We start from the raw sequence: 19359 nt of genomic DNA, 5'->3' as shown, positions 1-19359 counted from the left end.
GAATTCCAGGTTTTCCTCCATCTCCTTAGACCCTCTCTCCCCAAGAGTGAGATAAACAATTTTTCTCAGGCTCAACACCGACATTCAGATGGTACTAAGGAACAGCAAAACATCAGACGGTGAAGTGCTGCTTTATGTAAAGCTTTTTCCAGGTAACCAGCCAGAGCTGACTCATTTTTGAATGTTTGTTTGTACAGACTAAAACAATCAGTGGCCTTTAAAATCTCCAGTGATTCCCTCTGTCACTCTCTTCCCCTTCTTGCAATCCCAAGCTGAAGCAACAAACAGAAGATTAACATTAGATCACCAGTAAAAAAAATTGATCTTCCATCAAACTTTTGTTGTGGAGCACAAAGAGTACTGAGAGCATCGCAGAGAGAGTGCGATGGCTCTTGGGCACCCGAAGGGGACAAGCAGTTGTGTGCAGAGCAGCGAGGTGAACAAGACTACAGTATGTGCAACCAGGAAATTTTAGCTGTTTAATGTGTTGCTTAAGGAATCAATCTCTTCTGTTACTTTTTTTTTTTTTTTTTACATACGCCCAGTGAAACACTTCCTTGCTGCCCTTCAGAAGCAGAGACACAGCAGCCAGGGGTGCTGCTGACGGCAGCAGGAGCAGGACTAGATGCAGACCCCAGCAGTTACAGCCAAGGTACCACAGCACAGCGCGTTTTCCTAAAGCTACAATGCGTTCACGGGTCAAAGCTCCATTTAAATCCTGACCGGTGTCCTTTCACGTGTGAACAGACGAGTTAATCTCAGAAAACTGCTTGGAACAAGCGGGTGGACGAAGGGAGCTATGTTAAAATTCCATGACATTTCCCCTCTCTTGACAGCCTTCAAGCACTGACTTCAGGGAAGGCAGCGATCTGGGCAGAAACATGCACTGCCAAGGCACTTCACTCCCCTCCAGAGCAACATCGCTCTGGCACCAGGTAAAACTTCCCCACTGAGTTCTATGAGCATCCGTCAAGAGTTAACGTAGCCAGAGCTGTGTAGAAATGCTAAACACAAAGAGGAGTGAGATTCCCTATTTCTACTTAAAACACTACACTGAACACCTGCAGCCTCCGCACTTCCAGAAGAAATGTATTCTATTGCAGAGAATTACAGTAGCACCAACTGTAAATCCCGATTCCCTACTTGTAGACACACGCAAACATTTTGGCAACTGTAGCCTGTGGGCATCGCACCGGGGTCTTGTTTCTGGAGGATGGCTGCGGTGTTCAGATCTGCTAGGAATGAATCTCCTTTTTTCACCAGCTCCCTTTCCAACCTGTCCACTTAGTAAACAAAACATCTCTGGCTAGGCAGTCCCAGATGTGCTCGGTTTTTAACAGACATTTTCATTTTAGTTCACATGCTGAACCTTGTATCAACATGCAAAATCATAAATTAGCTGGGGAAGGTCTCGGAGTAGAGTGAATCTTTAATTCCCATGGCAGAAAACATTCCTTCATGCCCATACGCCCGCAGAAAGTCCCACCACCGTGCGAGCCATCAGGCGCTGCTCGCAACGTGCTCTGAGAAGTGCCACTGCCCCGGTCCGGGAGCGGCCAAGGTCCTTCACACCTCTGTGCAGCAGCGGAATCTCTGGCAGTGACCAGGGCTCAGGGAGACAGGAGTGTCCAAGTGCCGGAGGCAGTGCACCCCCTCGATTCCCCGCTGTCACCAAGCCAAGCGCTACTCGAGGGCAAGTCCCCTGCACATGGCTGCGGCGGAGCTCTGACAATCTGAAATCCGGCCCCTTGGAAACCCCTGAACACATCCGAGGCGAAAGCGAGCACGTTCCGAGGGCTGCGGCGTGCCCGGTGCCCGCAGGAGAGGTGAGCCCGCACCCCGCTCACCCAGCAGGGCCTGGGACACGGGGAAGAGGCGGGATCTGAACCCAGGGGAGCGAAGATGATTTTGATCTAAAGAGCATTTGCTCTACTGGGGGGGGTGGGGGGGTGGGGGGTGTCATCCGCCCAAAGAGGGAACTTCAGTGCCTGCCCCCCCGGAGCTGTGCCTGGCACTGGGGGGCGACTCGGAGGGAGGAGGGTCCTGCTGCGGACGGAGACCCGCTGCCGGGGGTGCTGAGCCCCCCCTGCCCCGCATTCGCCCCTGCCCCCGGGGCCCGGGCCAGCGCTGCCCCCGCTCCTCTCCGCGGGGTTATTAGTTAATAATAATTGGCCAGCGAGGCCAAGGACGAGCTGCCCGCCTGCCGGGGAGGGGCGCGGGGCCCTGCGGGGCGGAACCGCAACCGCCCCCGGGGACCCGGCCCCGCGGTGCCGTCGGAGCTGCCCGTCGAGCCGCTCCCGGGGCCGCGGCGGTCGGGGACCCCGTCCCGTTGAGTCTCGCCTCTACCACCCCCGTCCTCCCAGCGCCCGGGCTCACGGGGCGGCCGGCGGGGGGGGGGGGCTCCCCGCGGGGCTTGAGGGCCCGGGGGGAGTGTGAAACCCGGCGGGGGCAGAGCGGGACGCGGGAGGATGGCGGTGGGGAGCAGGGGGGGCCGGGGGGCAGTGGGAAGGGGAGGGGGGGCAGTGCGGGTCGGCTCACGGTGCCAGGCGGACCGCAGGGCACGGAGGATGCGTGCAGCAGTGCGGACACGCTGACCGCGCCCCCCCGGGGCGGAACTCCGGCCCTACCAGAAGCGAGGACACCACGAAACGGGCTCCGCGGGGGCAGCCGGGAGGGTTTAAGGTCTCCGCACCGCCTGACCGGTGTCCCGGCGCAGGCCGCCCGCCGGGCCCCGCTGCGTGCCGCAAGGCGAGCTGCGAGGAGCCGCCGGTGGCCCCCCGACCCCAGCCGGGCCGCACCCCGATGGCCCTGGCGGAGCGGGGATGGGAGCGGCTGGGCAGCCCGCGGGGGGGCACGGATCGCTCCCGAGGGGGACAGGGATCGCTCCCGGGGGGGATCGCTCCCGGGGGGGATCGCTCCCGGGGGCGACCCCTCCTGCTGCCGCAGGATGTCTCGCCAAAGGCCGTCCCGGGCGGGGGTTCCTGCGGTACGGCCCCCCCTCAGCCCGCGGGGGCGAAGGGGACTCAAAGGGTCCCTGTTCTCATCGGCGGCGGCCCAAGGAGCTGAAAATCCGCCGAGCTGATGCGGCCGCGGCGCTTCTCCCCCCTCCCCGCACACGCGTTCCCGCCCGACGGCCCCGCTCCCCTGCCCGGTGTTTATTCACCGCATCGACAGGGGTGGAAGGAATTGAGCGGGCAGATGGGAACCGCTGAGGGGAACCCTTCGGGCCCCTCGCACGGGGTCACCGCGCTCACCCACCACAGGACACCCCTCCGGCTGCAAACGCACAGCGAGCTTTGGAGCTGGGTGGGTACGAACAACCCGCCGCGGTTTCCGTTCGGGTTTTGCCCTCCGGTACGCTGAAGGCAGAATGCTCTTTGACATCATTTGGTGGCAGCTTTCATCTCCCCTGTCCCCAGCACTTTCCCCAGCTGAATGCAGAGTGACACGGTTAGCGCAGGCGCTCAGAAAGTCACCTTCTAGACACAGTGCTGGCCGCCACCCCAGAGGTGCAACGCTTAATGCCAACACGGCCAGGTTTCACCCAGTCTGTCCGCAGCGCAGGGACCAAGGGGTGCAGTAAGTAGAGCCGAGTCAATGAAGCAAAATTATTGCAGCTACACACCAGGGTGCCAAAATTACTACCTGCACTTCCTCCCGCAGTGCACGGGCCAGTGCTCTGAGAAGATGTGGGGCTGCATGTCGCATCATTCCCTTCTTGCCCTCTGCCTCCCCGCCCCAGGCCCCGGTTTTCTTCCAGTAGGGAGAAGGAAAAAAAAAAAAAAAAGGCAAATTGCATCAAGTTCTGGATATCGGTGGGGGAACCACCGGCTCACGAATCCAACTCGGAAATAGAAACTTTGGCTTTTGAGCGATCTGGTCATTCCCAGTGAAGCAGGACAGAGCTCCGCGCTGGCGCAGCCGTGACTAAGCGCCACACGCGTGCGGCTTCGGGAGATCCCGGAGCCACGAGAGGAGACAGAGCCTGGCCCGAGGGACGGGCAATGCGCTGCTTTGGGAAACGAGTCGCTGTGGAGAGACTGGGTTCGTTCAGCGCTCCTGAAAGCGGCCCAGAAGCAAGAAGTCAGGGCTACTGCAAACCCTGCAGCTTCTGCCCGTGGCTGGGCCGGCGGGGATGCGAACCGGCGAGGAGCGAGCCCGAGGGCCCTGGCTCGACTCCTGCCCGTCTGCCACAGCCCACGGGGCCCCGCAGGTGGAAAACCGCAGGATTCGGGCAGGTGCGCCGGCACCAAAGGGCGTGTGAGAAGACGGCTGGACGCGAGGGGGGAGGTGAACTTTGTGCGGCAATGGCTGCCAGGCGCTCCCCTCCGAGCTGGGTGTGTGTGTGTCCCAGCCGGCTGCTGGAGCCGGGGGGGCCGCAGGGCCCCGCGGTTCGCACGGAGCCAAGTGCAGAGAGCGGGAGCGGCCTGCCCCGGGCCCCCCCCCCGGCCCGGCCTCCCGCCGCAGCACGGAGGGACGCGGAGGCCCGTGAGCCAGCAGGGAGGTGAGACTGCGAGACGGGACGTCCGCCAGAGCCGGCAGCACCCGCACTTCACCCGCGCGGCGGGGCGGGGAGGGGGGGCAGGCGGCGGGGCGCGGCGGGTCCCGCCCGGGAGAACCGCGGGGCCGCCCCCCGACAGCCCTGCGGAGCACCGGGCCCGCCGGGCTCCGCGCCCGTGCCACCGGCAACGCGGCATCCGCGGAGGCGCAGTCAGCGCGGAAGGGGGGGGTCAGGGGGGGCACCCCCGGGCCGGGCCCGGCGCCCAGGAAGCCGCCGGTGCGGGGGACGCGCCGCCCGACGGGACCAGCCGGGACGGGCGGCCCCGCGTACCGCGGCCCTACTCTCAGTGCCCGTTTTTCCTACGCCAGTTTTATGCCGTTTTTAATTCCTCGGCGGACCGTGTTTTAAGGCAGAACCAGTTTTGCTACAGCAACCCACAGAGAGAAACATCCAGCCGCACGCACTTGCACGACGGCGCAGTCTTGGATTAAGAGCCCTGCGTGCCAACAGCCTCTCGCTAGAACGGCCCCAGTTCTCCCCATTTTCTTCGTGCTGTGTCTTACCGTCCGGGATTTCAGGGATCTCTCCTACGTACAGCTGAGTAGCACCCCCACCCATCCCTGTGTTACTTGTGAGAGAGAGGACTCGGAATCAGGCGCAGCCCCCGCCCATGGGGGGGGTGGTGTCCCGCGAGAGACCCCCCGCTCCGCTCTCGGCCCCGACAGGACCAGGCCGGGGCCACCCTGCCCAGCCCGGCCTCCCCTTCCCTCCCGCCTCGGGACACCCCCCCCCCCCCCCCCCTCCCCTCCGACCCCCTGCCCCGGGGCCGTTCCGCAGGGCCCAGCGCGGAGTAAAGCGGCGTCCGAGCCGGGGGCATCCTCCGGTGCGCCGGGAGACGGCGGCCGCGGGACGAGGGGGGGGGGCGCAGAAATCCGGAATTCCCCACAGCCGGCGTGTCCGCCCGCCTTCCCCTCCCCAAAACACGGTGCTGGGGGCGCTCGCTGAAATACCGCGGGCGCGTAACCGAACCGGGTTCGTTTAGCCCGGGCTGTGGCGGGAGGTGACAGAAGGGTACAGCCGCAGAGCCGAGCCCCTGCGCGTTCCGCGCCCGCCCCGCGTGCACTCCGCGAATAACGCGCCTCTCCCCCAAAAACTCTCCCCTCTCGCAGAGCACCCCCGGCCACGGCGATAACCGCCCCCCCCCCGCGCCCGGCCCTCGGCTCCGCGCAGCCCTCGGGGGGGCCCCGGCCAAGCCCCACACCCCCGCAGCGTGACACCACCCCCACCCCCCCGCTCCGCCGCAGAGACCCTCGCACCGCGCGGGCGCTTCCCCAGAGCTGCTCCGCGGCCGCGGAGGCTCCGCCGCAGGGCGCGGGGGGGCGGCGGGGGGGCCGCCTTCCCCTGGCCGCCAGCGCAGCCGCGGTGCCCGCCGCGCCCGCCCGTCGCCCGGCTCCGAAAATAATAAGAAACGCGGAGAAACCTCCCGCACGCTGTTTTTCCTCCAAGACCCACTCCATGAATTACTGCTGCGCGCCCGCGGAGAACAACGCGCGGACTGACTTCGTTGGCGCCTACTGCTGTGCTGTTCAGAGAGGAAAAGTGCGTGCGTACAGAAAGGGAGTTATTTTATAGAAATCGAACACGCAGCTCTCCACGAAGCGCGCACGAACGCCCCGACCGGAGTCGTTGACAGCGCGGAAAAAGGACCAACGAGCCAGAAACTCCGCGCAGCTGCCGCCCGTCGCACCGCGGACTGACCTACCGAGGTCTGGCCCCCGCTCCCGCGCCGCGCTTCCCTCCAGAGCTCCCCCAGGTTCGTCTTCCGCGCTGCCGCCGGGGACCGACGGCCGCTTCGGCGCCGCAGCTCTGCCGGTCACGGACGGGGAGACCCGCCCGGAGCGGGAGTCGTGGCGGCTCCGCGCTGGCCTCGGCGCCGGGCCGAGCTCTCGGCGGGACGCGGAGGCGCGGCCCTCCCCGCCGGCGCTCGCGGACCCTCCGCCGCTGCCGCACCCGGGCGGTGAGGGCCCGCGTCCCCCCGCGGCGGGCAGGGAGCGAAGACCGACCCCAGGGGACACCCTGGGCCGGGACCCCGTGGCGCCGGGGGCGCAGACCCGCGCTTTGCCCGTCGCCTCCCGCGACTGCGGGACCTCCCCCCGCTCTGCCCGCCGTGCCTGGTCGCGGCCAGAAAAACCCCCCAAGCCCTGCTTGCCTCGCCGTGGCAGTGGCTGTTGGGGGCGTCAGGACTAAATTCCAGCGAGGTTCCGTCCAAGCTTAGATCGGGTTTAGCGCGGGACAAACGAGTGAGTGGCTGAGGACGCCCTGGATTTCCCGGGGCTCGGCCCCGCCACTCGCTCAGTTACGGTCCTGCAGAATCGGCTCCGAGGATTTGAAACAACGATCGTTATTTTTAGGGGGAGAAGAACACGGGGCTTCTCCTTTCCTACAGCTGCTCGAGAGCAGAATTCCCTTTTCTCAAACGGACCGTATTTAGGGACGGACGGACCAGTCTCCGTTTGCTTTCCTGGGGCTCCGCGACGCGTCTCGCATCTCTCGTCAGGCGGAGCTGAAACAAAGGGGGGGGGGGAGATGGAAACACAACGGCAAGTTTAATTAAAGACACCTGGCGAGTTAAATAGGTGCAGAGAAGCAGACCCCGGTTATTTGCCTCACCTGCGACGAACACGCTGTTGCTTTATTCCCCCGCAATGTGCTGGGAGCAGCAGCAGCGTTTGGGGTGAGGGAACTCTGCGGGGAGGGCTGGGCTGGTGGGGGAAGGCGCCAGCAGCCTGCGGCCCCCCCCGGCTGGGAATTGTCCCGGGTCTGTAGGGAGCTGAGGGCAGCCAGCGCCGAGCACCCTCTGCCCGAGGCGCGGGGGTTAATTAGCCCCGCCCGGGGGTGTCGGGCTCGATTTCGGCACCGGAGAGGGGCCCCGGGCGGCTCCGATGCTCCTTTTTCAGCTGAATGAGGAAGGTTTTCTGGCGGGACCCCGGGGGCGCAGGGGGGGAGCGGCGAGGCAGCTGTAGGGTGGGGGGTGCCGGTTCCGGGAGGGGCGCGCTCGGGCTCTGGGCGGCAGCAGGACCTACAAACCGCTTCCGCGGGTCCCCGCCTCCGCCGGGTTTGCTGAGACCGAGGTGTAGGTCGGGTCTTTGTCTAGACGGGGGCGGCGGGGGAAGCTGTGGCAAGCGGGGAAGGCGAATCGTGGGGGGGCTCCCCGTTTTTTTGTCGATGCAGTTTTGTTGTTGTTGTCTGTGTTTCCCCCCTCCTCCCCCCCCCCCCCCCCCCCGCGCAGAGCCCTGCGCGGGGCGCTGGCGGAGATAACGCTCCCGCCGCGCGCGGAGGCGGGTTTTGCGCGGGAGGTGAGGCCAGCGAGGCAGGTCCCCGCGCCGCCGGGCCCACCCACTTGAAAACAAAAACTTTTTTCCTGCAGGCGCTGAGAGCAGAGACCCGGCGCGGGGTCCCGCGGCCGCCCGCGGGGATGCGGTAGGGCTGGGCCATGTATTGGAAGAGCGACCCGATGTTCGTCTGCAGGCTGGAGGACAAGGACCTGCCCGCGCTCGGCGGCCCCTCGGAGAAGGTGCGCGGGGCGCGGAGCGGGCGCGGCACCGGTGCCCGGGGCGGAGGCGGGCGCTCCCGCCGCTCCCCACTCAGCTCCGGCGCGGGCGCGGCCCCTCCGCTCGGCCCCGCGGAGGAGCCGCAGCGGGAGCCCCGCGGGTGCCGGCAGCCCGGGCTGGCGCGGAGCCCCCGGGCGAGGCCGGCGGGGCCCGGCGCTGACCGCGCTCTCCCCCGCAGGCCCGCCCCGACGAGGACTCCTGCTCTTCCTCCGCCGCCCTGTCGCCCTCCTCCTCGCCGCGGTCCATGGCCTCGGGCTCCGGCTGCGGCCCCGGCAAGTGCGTCTGCAGCAGCTGCGGTCTGGAGATCGTGGACAAGTACCTGCTGAAGGTAGGAGCGGGGCGGGGGGCGCCCGGACCCCGACGGCGGTGGCGGCCCCGGGACCGGCTCCCGCCGCGCCGGGGCCGCGGCCCCTCCGGCCTCCGGGGCGGGTGGGGGGAGCCCGCCGGGACGGCTGGGGCCGTCGGAGGCGCCGGTCGAGGCTCTCGGAGCCGGGCTCAGCGGGCTCGGGGAAGCTTTTCCCCGCTCCCGGCACGGCCCGCTCGGGCAGCCGGTGCCGCCGCACACCCCGTCCGTGCCCTCGGTGCCGGCCGCGAGTGGAGGTGCCGCAGGACGGGGAGCGGGAAAAAGTACGAAGTTCGTTGCGTCCATGTCTGTGAGTTTGGGGCCTTGGGGGAACCGAACTGCTGCTCCTGTTGCGGGCAGCGCTTTCCCAGCGCTGGGGTTGGGTTTTCTTGATGCGCGGGAGAGCGGGGAGGGCAGCAGATGGCTGGAGCAGGGATCGCTGCCTGGCCCTGCCCGCCCCCCCGGGTACGCGGGGTGGTGTGACCCCTTTGTTATCAGCTACAATGAGTCTCTAGTGTGATGTCCTGAACCTCAAAGCAAAAAGTGCTTCTCGAGAAACGTGGAAATAAGTTATTCCTGTGAAAGGTGGTCTGGTGCTGTCTGTGAAGGAAACAAGCTGTGTGATTGTAGAGTGGTTTTGCTAGCCTGAGTGTTCAGGACTGAGTAAGATAATTAAAAAACAAACAAAACCATGTGACTTTGAACCACATTAACACTTTATGTTTAAAGGGGGGCTGCTAAAATTATCCTGGATCAGCCTTTTGCCCTCTGTCCTTTCAAAAGCCAGACAGAGCCCCATGCCAGAAGTCCCTTGATGCCATTAGTCGTAGCCTTACTCAAGGCCATGGTCCATCCTGTGGAGGGGAAGGCGGTGACAGTGCTGGAAACATCGCAGTGCTGTTCCTGGGGCACTGGCTGGGCTCTGTGCTGGGTGAGGAGCTCAGAGGAGTGGGTGTGCTGGGGCGGTGTTCATTGGGAAGGGGCAGGGGTGGGGGAGCTGCTTGATCCCGTTGGTTCTAGGGAATCCTCTGCAGCGGGGGGGCTGGCGCAGGGACAGGGCACAGGGCTGGCAGAGAGCGCACTTGGACTTAGTGCCAGTGCCATGAACTCCTGTGACGTCCGGTAGCTTGTTTGTGACTGATTGTTGCTGTCTCCTGTCTCAACAACTGGGATAACGTGGCCCGGACAAAACGCCTCTAAACGATTTAGCCCTAAATGAGCTGTTGGTGCTCCCTGCGCAGGCAGAGGAAGGGATCCGTGCTGGTCAGCTGGCACCTGTGACCATCAGCAGCGTGTTGTCTGACCGAGCCCTGGCGATTAGTGAGAGCGTAGACTGGTGACATCAGGGGGGCGACTGTCAGAGCTGTGGGTGTCCTGTTCCGCAGAAAAGGTTGGCTTCCGCAGGCCGGGGACGAGATGAGCAACGTGAGGCCGTGCCGTCGGCTCGTGCTCTGTGGAGCGCCGGGGGCCTGGGCGGACCCCGCGTGGCCTGGGCCTGGGCCTGGCCCCGGCGCTGCAGCCGTGGAGAAACGCTCGAAGGATCGGCTCTGTGACAGCTGTTACCAACAGCGCCGTGTTACACCACGGTGTAAATCTGTCAGCGTGCGAGAGATGGCTGCCAGCAGGGTGACAGTCGGGAGAGGGTTGGGCAACTGCAAACCGTGGTGTCACAGCCTGAAGAGTGACTGAAACGGGGGATTCCAGCGTCAGGGCTGGAGTCAGACCTCGCTTTCTCTGCGGTTGGTTTGGCAGCGTTCTGGTGAATGGCACATCCCAAATTATCTCAAATCTGCTGCTTTGCCATAGGCAATAGATGAGCTGTTTGCTATGAGATGAGAAATTGGCTCATAAAATTTAAAAAAAAAAAAGTAAATCTAAACTTAGTCATTGTTTGGTTTACAAAATTTCTCCTATGCAGCATGCCATTATCCAGAGGGTTATTACTTAATTTTTACGGTCACTGGGAATCTTGGGTTTTCAAAGTATTCCGGTTATTTAGTTGATGTGTGATGTACAATGCCTGCATGACAGAGTTCTCTTTATAGGAAAGAAGAAAAAAAAAAAAAAAAAACAAAAAACTGTACCAATTTATTTGCTGAAAAATTATATGCAAGTTTTTAAAACTGCTGATTTCTGCTGCTTTCCATGACTCTGTCTGGTTTCACTATGGATATTAAATTCTAAAGAATTGTTGAATTTGTTATCAAAACAACTGCTGATGTTTTGAAACTCGCACTTTGTTCACTTTGCTTTAACAGACACCTGGTAAATCAAGATGTGGTTCATGGTTTATTTCCATTTGACAGACTTTTTTTTTTTCTCCCTTCAATATTCTCATTTTAAAATTTCATATCACTCTGCAAAGTTTGTTCATCGTTAGGCAGGACTTTCTACAGACTGGGAAATAAAAGTATGTAACTTAGCTGCCTCCCCGAGGTCATGCAAGGCCAAAACTTGCTCTGTTACTCTAATACTCTGAGAACAGAACTGAGCACAAAATATCTATGTGGAACTTGAATCTCTTGCTTCCTCTTCTGGTGCTTTTAATTACAAAACCATGAAAGCTTATTCTGAAAACCTCTATCAAATTAATTAACACTTAATATGCATGCTGTAGGAAAAATGTTTTGCCTTGAAGATAGATTTTCTGTGAGTCATGGTACATGTAATTTTTGGCCTTGGATGGAAAAAAAAATAGCTTTTGTAAATACGAACTATAATATTAGTAGCACAAACGTTGAGGGGTATTTTCCTTTTGTGTTTTTGCAGGTAAACGACCTCTGCTGGCACGTGCGCTGTCTCTCGTGCAGTGTTTGCAGAACGTCTCTAGGAAGACATACCAGCTGTTACATCAAAGATAAAGATATCTTCTGTAAACTTGATTATTTCAGGTATATCATACAGGAATATAATTTTGTTAGACAACACGTTACACATGCTTACTGCTTTTCACTTAAGCTGCAAGTAAAATGCACGGCTCAACTCTGGTTTAATTTGCTGGGTTTATTTTCAGGAGTTAAACTCTGACATCTCTTGCAGAGGGACTTGGGAAACCCCCAGTCAGTCTGATGTAACTACTTACTAAGTCTTCCCCTCTGCCTCTCCATCCTTATGTGTGGCTACTGTGTTTATACAGTAATTTGCTTCTGTATGCATGGGGAGGAAAAAAAGTCAGTCCCTGCCACAGTAAGGTTGTAAAGCCCTCGTACATGCCAAGAATCATCCTTCGGTAATGCCGATGGAGAATACGAGGCAGAGCTGAGATGATACTCCATTTGGACTAGCACTCGCTGGTATGAGGCTGAGGGTGTCACGTGGAACTACAGAAACAACCCAGAATAGATCCCATGATCTTTAAAAGAAGCTTTCAGCAGTTACGCCTTTTTGTGATCAATTTGATTTTGAACGTGAAGCATTCTTCAAGATTAAGGTCTAATCCTATAAGGAAGAATATTACTTACTTGTGTTGGCATCAGAAATACTCATGATACAAAATCTTTGGTCCGAAAACAAAAGTTTTGCTGTTAATTTTGGTGTGATTGCTAGTACTTCCCCAGACCAAACCATGGGATTCTCATCTGTGTAGTGACTGGATTATGTTCAGCTAGTCAGTTTTGACACTGAAAGAGAGGGAGGAGCCAGGCTGAATACTGTGAACTTCTGGAAAAACAAAGTTTTGTGGGACTTCAAAAAAAAAAAAAAAAAAAAAAAAAAAGAACTTACAAGTTTGCAAAGACTTTTTCAGGAGAAATTCTTATCTAAATAATCAACACATCTTGTTGGCTAGTTTCCTCTTCAAAGACAAATATTCTACTGTAGTGATGTAAATACTAGATATTTGAATTTCTTTTAAAATCATAATGTGATGGTAATTAAGGAAATAACTATGAAGGTACAGGTTTTCCCCCTTCAGATGAAGGAGACTGAATGATTAGCAAAGCGTGATGTAGCTAAATACAATAATTCAGACTACCACTAGAGTAATGTGAAATATATTTGAATAATTGTGAGGATTTTGAACACCGTGTCAGCTGTTTCCATCTCCCACTCACAGCTTTTTAAAGAGTAATTATCTTCATAAAAGGAAAGATGAAGAGTTGTGAATTCCTTAGCAGTTGTTTCAATTTTACTCTTTGCCTTATGAAAATACTGACGTCTGCAGTTCAGTAGTAGTCTTGCCTTAAGCCATCAGATCAAACTCGCTGGGTTTTTTGTGCTACGACCACGATTATGCTGTCCCTCCTCCCTCGTGGTCAGCCCGCTCGCCGTGGGTCTCGGCTGCGTGGCCATGTGCCGGTGGCCTCTGACCCCTGGAGCCGCGGGTGCCTGCGCGGCCTCACCCCCGTGGGCTCTGTCCTTGCAGGCGGTACGGCACCCGCTGCTCCCGCTGCGGCAGACACATCCATTCCACCGACTGGGTCCGGAGGGCTAAAGGAAACGTCTACCACTTGGCGTGTTTTGCCTGCTTCTCCTGCAAGAGACAGCTTTCTACTGGGGAGGAGTTTGCTCTCGTTGAAGAGAAGGTCCTGTGTAGAGTACACTACGACTGCATGTTGGACAATCTGAAAAGAGAAGTGGAAAATGGTAACATACGGTTTTTGTTAAGAACTATGTTTGTGGTTTAGTTTTTAATTAAAATTGTTGGGTTTTATTTCATCTTCCTTCTTAAGAGGTAATTACCTATCTTTACTAAGGCTGGAAGCACAGGTTCTTGAATTAAAATAATGTGCAAATTATTTGATGTTTTAATTTTTTTAAAGTTTGTATAACTTGTTTTCTATCCTAAGGAAAAGAAAGCAAGAGCATATGTAGTTGATAAAATATCACACTGGAGCTATTCCTTCCCTCGCTTGCAAGGGAGTCATTTGGGGTGTAATGGGTAATGGTGCCAGCTCAGTCTGAACAGAATATGGCTTTTTTAAAGTTGAAATTCAGCTGGCCAAGTACTATTGGTTATTGGAGGACAGTCTGACTTACGAGTAACATAATTTTGAATGTTTAGCAGACAGTGTTGTTTTCTTTTTAATGCCTCAGGTAATGGGATTAGCGTGGAAGGAGCATTGCTAACAGAACAAGACGTTAATCATCCAAAACCAGCAAAAAGAGCTCGGACCAGCTTCACAGCAGATCAGCTCCAGGTAGAGGCAGTGCTAAAAACTTGCATAGTTCAGGTTTATGGAGCACTTGGGTGCCAAACCAATAGGAAATCGGATGCATATGAGGGGAAAGAAAAAGCTTGCATGTTTTAAACTATTTCATAAACTGTCAAGACACAGCATGTTTCTGGAACTGTTTGTTAGCTTCAGCAGTTTAATGGGAAATAGTTACTCTTCAGGCTTTTTATTTCCCTGGGGGCAGCCGGTAATTCTGCAGAGTGGAAACAAAAAGGTGGTTCTATTTTGATTGCTCGATGAAATCTATTTAATCAGGCATTTACATCACTACACATAATAAAGACAAAATATTTTTAGAATTATGTAATGTGAAGAGTTGTACCAAAGGTGGGTGCTGTACATGACTTCAGGACATTAGCAGGATGGAAGTTGGAATTTTGTTGTAATGCAGAGTAAGGGCTGCTAAAGGTTGTGTTCTCAAAACAGGTAAGTACTGTGGGTTCCTGCTTATATTCATGTGAACACAGGGTTGACTCCTGTCAATGGCTGTTTCTTGTTTTGCTTTGGTTTATAGAGAAAATGGGGAATAATTGTGCATTTATTTCTTGGTTGCCTTTTTTCCTTCCAAGATGGTTTTCAATACTTGCTTTTTAGATCACACAGTCTTGGCTGTACTTGTGTGCACCAGGAAGAGACTAGCAACAGTGATGCATTGTATCTTTTCCTTCCTTCTCCTGTTCTCCTTCTCCCAGTCCTTCCAAAATGCTTCACGTGCTGATTTCCTCAAAGTGTATTTGAGCTTTGCCTGTTTAAAAATAAACGATAGTCTGGGTGTCATATTTCAAGAACAAGCTTCAGTATTTAATGCTGCACACTTTAGGGGAGGAAAAACCCACTTTTTTTTCCATAGAGCTGGGTAGAGTGAAGGACAGGGAAAGTGAATTTGAAGTACTTGGCAGCAATTCTTGTACTGTCCAATTTGTTCTTGAACATGCGTTTCTGAAGTATTTTTCCATGTCCTTGTATATTAGCTCAGCCACTAGTTCTGTTCCTTCCCATAGTCAGGACTAAGGGGAATGGGAGCTGGGAAGTCTGGATGTACCAAACGGAATCCCGTCCTGACAGGTCAAGCCTGCGCTGGGCAGGGAGGGAGCAGGATTGCCTCTGTCTGCTCTGCTTTCAGGGCTTCTTGTCTTGTTGCTGCCTTGGCAAGTTAGCTCCGGACTGCCACAAATACGAGTTATTTCACCCTCTGGGTCACCACTTAAATTAGCTTTGTAGGGAAAGACACCATGACTAGGACCAGCTCCCTGTGAAAGAGGCAGTGGTGAGACCAGATTCAGAGGCTTCCACCTGTAGTGGGAAGGAAGCTGCGGCTTTCTACCTAATCCTGTGTATCCCTGCTTTCAGTTTATAACGTGTTTGAATTTCTGGTCACACATGGCCACTATACCTTTTGTTTTCTATCATCTCAGTCTGAGTTCTGTTTTGTTGGCCTGCCCTCTTCTTGTTCATGGTGAAAGCAGTTGAGAAAAACTAATATATGTAATAACACATGAGGCATTTAAGCAGTGCTATATAACATGGCATGTGGCTGTTCAAAGCTTGGTTTGCTCTTTCAGCCATAACTGGAGGCAAAACACATCAACTAGCAATAATGTGACAAGGGCACAGGGCACGGGGTCTGGACATCAAGCTTGAGCTTCTGCAAAAGAGAACTTTATTTTCCAGCAGTAGCTGAATGGGAGGTGGCCCAGCCATCAGGGTAGGAACTGTATTTGAGGCTTCTTCCTGTTTGCTGTCACTGGAAACTCCACATTCCCCTCTTTTCCCAGTTTAAGTAATTTGTAACCTACTTCAGCAGGTGTTTGAGATCTTAGGCCTCTTGTTGTTTAATGACACTTGTAGTCTGCTTGGCGCCTCTGTCTCTGTACATGTCCTTGATGCTGCTGTAAGATGTCCAGCAAGAGAAGCATCAGAGGGGGACAAGGGACTGTCAGAGCAGCAGCATGTAGTACCATGCCTCGTGAACTACATCCTTTACAGAAGGATGTCCACGCTTTTTGATGTCTTTGTATGAAACAGTAGGAAAGTGTTAGTTTCAGTGTTTCTGAATTCGGAGAGAAGTAGTCTGAATCTTCAAAGATGAAGCCAGGCAAAATGTGCAGACCATCAGAGGTCAAAATCCAGAAATGAGAAACTACAGTTTACAAAGTTGCTGAAGATACCCCGCAGAAATCCGTGAAGCCGTACATCCTTCAATAAGGGAAACTGTTACAGGCTCTAAAACTGTTCAGGACGCAGGCCAAGTTGACATCTACTTCCCCAAAAAATGTAATTCATATCCTAATGACAAGTGTTCAGTTTTCTGTAAATAGATGAGTATAACCAAAGTTACCTATAGTGCAGGTCAGCCAAGGTGGAGCCTCTGTGTTCCTCAGGTCGGTTCAAGGTAAAGGAGGCACAGAGTGCTTCCCTGCTGCTTGCATCCTCCGTGCAGCTGAAAAAGGAGGGTTAAGCTGCTCCATATAATAGAAGATGTGGATAGCGAATGCAAGTTCTGAGAGGTGGATCAGAGTTCATTCCTCCCCTGTGCTATGCGCTGTGGTCTGCTGCTATAGACGTTCTCTTTATCAAGCATGTTTGAATTGCTTTGCAGTGAATTTTCTCCCACAGTCCTTTTAACGCAATCATAACAGAGCACCTCCTCCACTTTTTTTTTTTTTTTTTTCCCCTACTGCCAAGCAGAATTCATTTCCTTCATTTCTGGTAAATGTCTCATCTCAGTTAAGCATAATAAGGGGCTTGTATTTTGGCTTTGGGGGATTTGGGTTTTTTACTTAAGGTATTGGAGACTGTCATGTGGGGGCTAGTGATTACAAGTTTCCTAAAACCAGTCAAGGAGTAGGACCACAGTCTGAGAGGAGCCTCTAATGCTGCTGTCAGGACTGCACACAAAAAACTTCAATCTCTTATCTTGCCTTTTCAGGTTATGCAAGCACAGTTTGCTCAGGACAACAACCCAGATGCACAAACACTTCAGAAACTGGCAGAAAGAACAGGCTTGAGCAGGCGTGTTATACAGGTAACTGAGCTAAGTTACTTGACTAACACAGTCTGGTACTCATCCATTGGAAATGCTTAACAACAATTTTCTGCATGTAGATATTCTGAGATGGAAAAAGATCTAATATGGCAGTTTTAATGCACCTTCAGACAACATCACTAGTCAGGAATAGGTCTAGAACAAACGTTAATTTGGAAAACTTGCTGTATTCCTCTTGCACTTTGTGTGGACGATTAATAGTCTTCCAGGAAGAAACTTCTCAGCCTAAATAGTATAGAAATTGGCACTAAGCTCTTCTAAATACAAATTTATTACTTTAATAGTCTGTTCTTAAGACCTGCACCCTTTTTTGAAAATGGGTTGTGGTATGCCACAGTAGGAGTACGTGAATATCTAGTGATATGTTCTAGAGAGCAGAGTTAAAATACATAGCTGTGCCATCCAAAACTGAGCAAAACGCAGACTTGGAATCTTTGCTTTGAAGATGCCTCTCAGCAGACATTATATGAATGCTTTTTATACATAAATATGATTTTTATATAACATAAATTATATGTTTATATAAATAAAAAGAAGTTTGCGGTTCCCTTGGCTCATTCTAGCCTGGGAGATTGACAAAGCGTTTCTATAGAAACAAGGTATCTGGCAGCTGCAATCAAGCCTTAAAAATATGGAAGCTTGCACGCTTTACGGTGTGGAAAGGGAAGTGGTGGGTATCCCGTGAAAAACCCACCTCGCTGTCGGCAGCGTTGAGGCGCGGAGGTGGCCATGCCTGTGGGGCGCCCGGGTGCTGCTGCTCAGCCCGGCCCTGCGCAGCCCCGTGCCTGGCTCTATGGGCTGCTGGGCACTGCAGCAGCTTTTCTGGCCCAACCATGCTTGTTTGAGGCACCATGTAGGCTTAGGAAGGATGTTTCTTCATCTGGACTGTCAACGTTGTGTTAAAGGCCCAGTTTAACTCGCTGGATTCAGCTGAAGCAAGACCCCTGAGGTCTTCATTAGGCTGATGTTGAAACAATGCAATCTACCAATGTGATTAAATTTCCCCCCTTTTCAGGTGTGGTTTCAGAATTGCAGAGCACGCCATAAGAAACATGTTAGTCCTAATCATTCATCCACTGCTCCCGTCACAGCGGTTCAGCCCTCCAGGCTGTCTCCACCCATGCTAGAAGAGATGGCCTACTCTGCGTACGTACCCCAGGATGGGACGATGCTGACTGCTCTACACAGCTACATGGACGGTAGGTACAACAAGTGCACATCCAAGTAAAATCATTGACTGTAGCAAGAACAGTTCACCAAGTACTCATTAAAGAAACTTAATGGATTTTTAATTTCTAGTATTCTTTATAGAATATCTTAATACTGTACTTGCTATCTACACCTCATTAAGAAGTGTGCCTCTCCAGGCAGTGAGCCCTTCACTGTAAGAGCACAGCTGAAGATCTGGGTATGAAGACCACTTCTTGTGCTTCCTCCAAACTATGAATACTAGTAATAGGAATCAAACACTGGTTTTAAACATCCATGCTAAGTATTTTAACAATATGTAATTTTTATGAAAGCTGTTTACCACACTCCCTGGCTCTTACGCCGGGGACTGTAGGTATATTCAATCCAGAAGCTTCACTGAAAACTTAAACTTCCCTCACATCAACACACAGTGGGGGGAGCCTGGTGGTCCAAAAGTATGTTTCAGTCACTGTGTGTCTTAAGACCCAGCAAGTCAACGATTTTGGCTCCTATTTGTGATTAGGAGAGACTGTGAAGGCTTGGGGAGAACTAGACTGAGCTGCATGTGTGGCCTGAGGTTATTTTTCTCCAGGGCAGTGGTGTAGGGTGGGCTGTGAGTGGAGCAGTGTGGATGCTGGGCTAGGGAAAACAGAGCATGCTGTGGTGGTTGGGACCAGCAAACTGTTATTGCCCAGTGGGATTTACTAGTTTATAATCTTTTTCTACCTCTGATGAAGCTGACCAGTCAATGTTTCTGTTTTTGTAGCTCATTCACCTACAGCTCTTGGACTCCAGCCTTTGCTACCCCATTCAATGACACAGCTGCCACTAAGTCACACCTAATTCCTTTGTCAGGGATATAAGCTATTAAGGATGTAACCTTAAGTCATTTATTGTGTATTAAAAATATCATTGGAAAGATATTAATGTTAACTTTTTATTTAACATCTAAAGCATTTTCAAGATCATTTTTGCTGCCCAGGTATGTAAGTATATTTAGCCTGCAAGACACTTTTATGGATTCTGCATAAATAACTATTACATTGTTTACAAGCCTTATTAAACACCTTTTTGTATTGTCTGGAAGTAGTCCGCTCTAGTTATGTGTGTGTTAATTTATTTGTCATCAAATGAGCACTTTGCCTAAAAGAAAGGACTGACAATTGTGCAAAATGTTTACAATTCTTTGTGAAATTGTAGTTTATCATTAGTTTGTATCTGTAAGTTATTGTTAAAAGTATTACCTGTATTTGAGTTGTACACAGCCTATATGTTAAAGCTTATTTCTGTGAGTTTACAAAAATAAATTTTGGTTGCAAATATTTTCAAAATGAACTGAATAAAGTTTCTGCTGTAGCATGCCAAGCAAAAATGTTGCAGTGTTTATGGCTGAACTGTGATCAATTGTCAAGTGATAAACTTGAATCTTCAATTTTAAGAGAAGGTCCCTTCAGGAGTATTCATACCTGTCTTGATTTTTTTAAAAAACACAT

At 53.6% G+C, this 19359-nt stretch overlaps 1 protein-coding gene across 3 annotated transcripts; it reads left to right on the top strand.

Moving 5' to 3' along the window:
- Positions 1–7994: 7994 nt before the first annotated feature.
- On the top strand, positions 7995–18709 carry LHX8 (LIM homeobox 8). Of its 3 annotated transcripts, none has more exons than XM_074833160.1 (8): positions 7995–8075; positions 8291–8440; positions 11225–11346; positions 12819–13039; positions 13490–13593; positions 16559–16654; positions 17691–17874; positions 18633–18709. In XM_074833160.1, the coding sequence occupies exons 1-8, from the start codon at positions 7995–7997 to the stop codon at positions 18707–18709; spliced, it is 1035 nt and encodes a 344-aa protein (XP_074689261.1). The 3 variants fall into 3 exon arrangements, with proteins under 3 accessions (XP_074689261.1, XP_074689260.1, XP_074689259.1); XM_074833159.1 differs by having other exon boundaries at positions 7995–8084; XM_074833158.1 differs by having other exon boundaries at positions 7995–8162.
- Positions 18710–19359: the final 650 nt, after the last annotated feature.

Source organism: Strix aluco, chromosome 8 (genome assembly GCF_031877795.1).
Source record: "Strix aluco isolate bStrAlu1 chromosome 8, bStrAlu1.hap1, whole genome shotgun sequence".
Lineage (NCBI taxonomy): Eukaryota > Metazoa > Chordata > Aves > Strigiformes > Strigidae > Strix > Strix aluco.
Note: the sequence above shows the minus strand (reverse complement) of the source record. Positions and strands in the feature narration are given on the sequence as shown.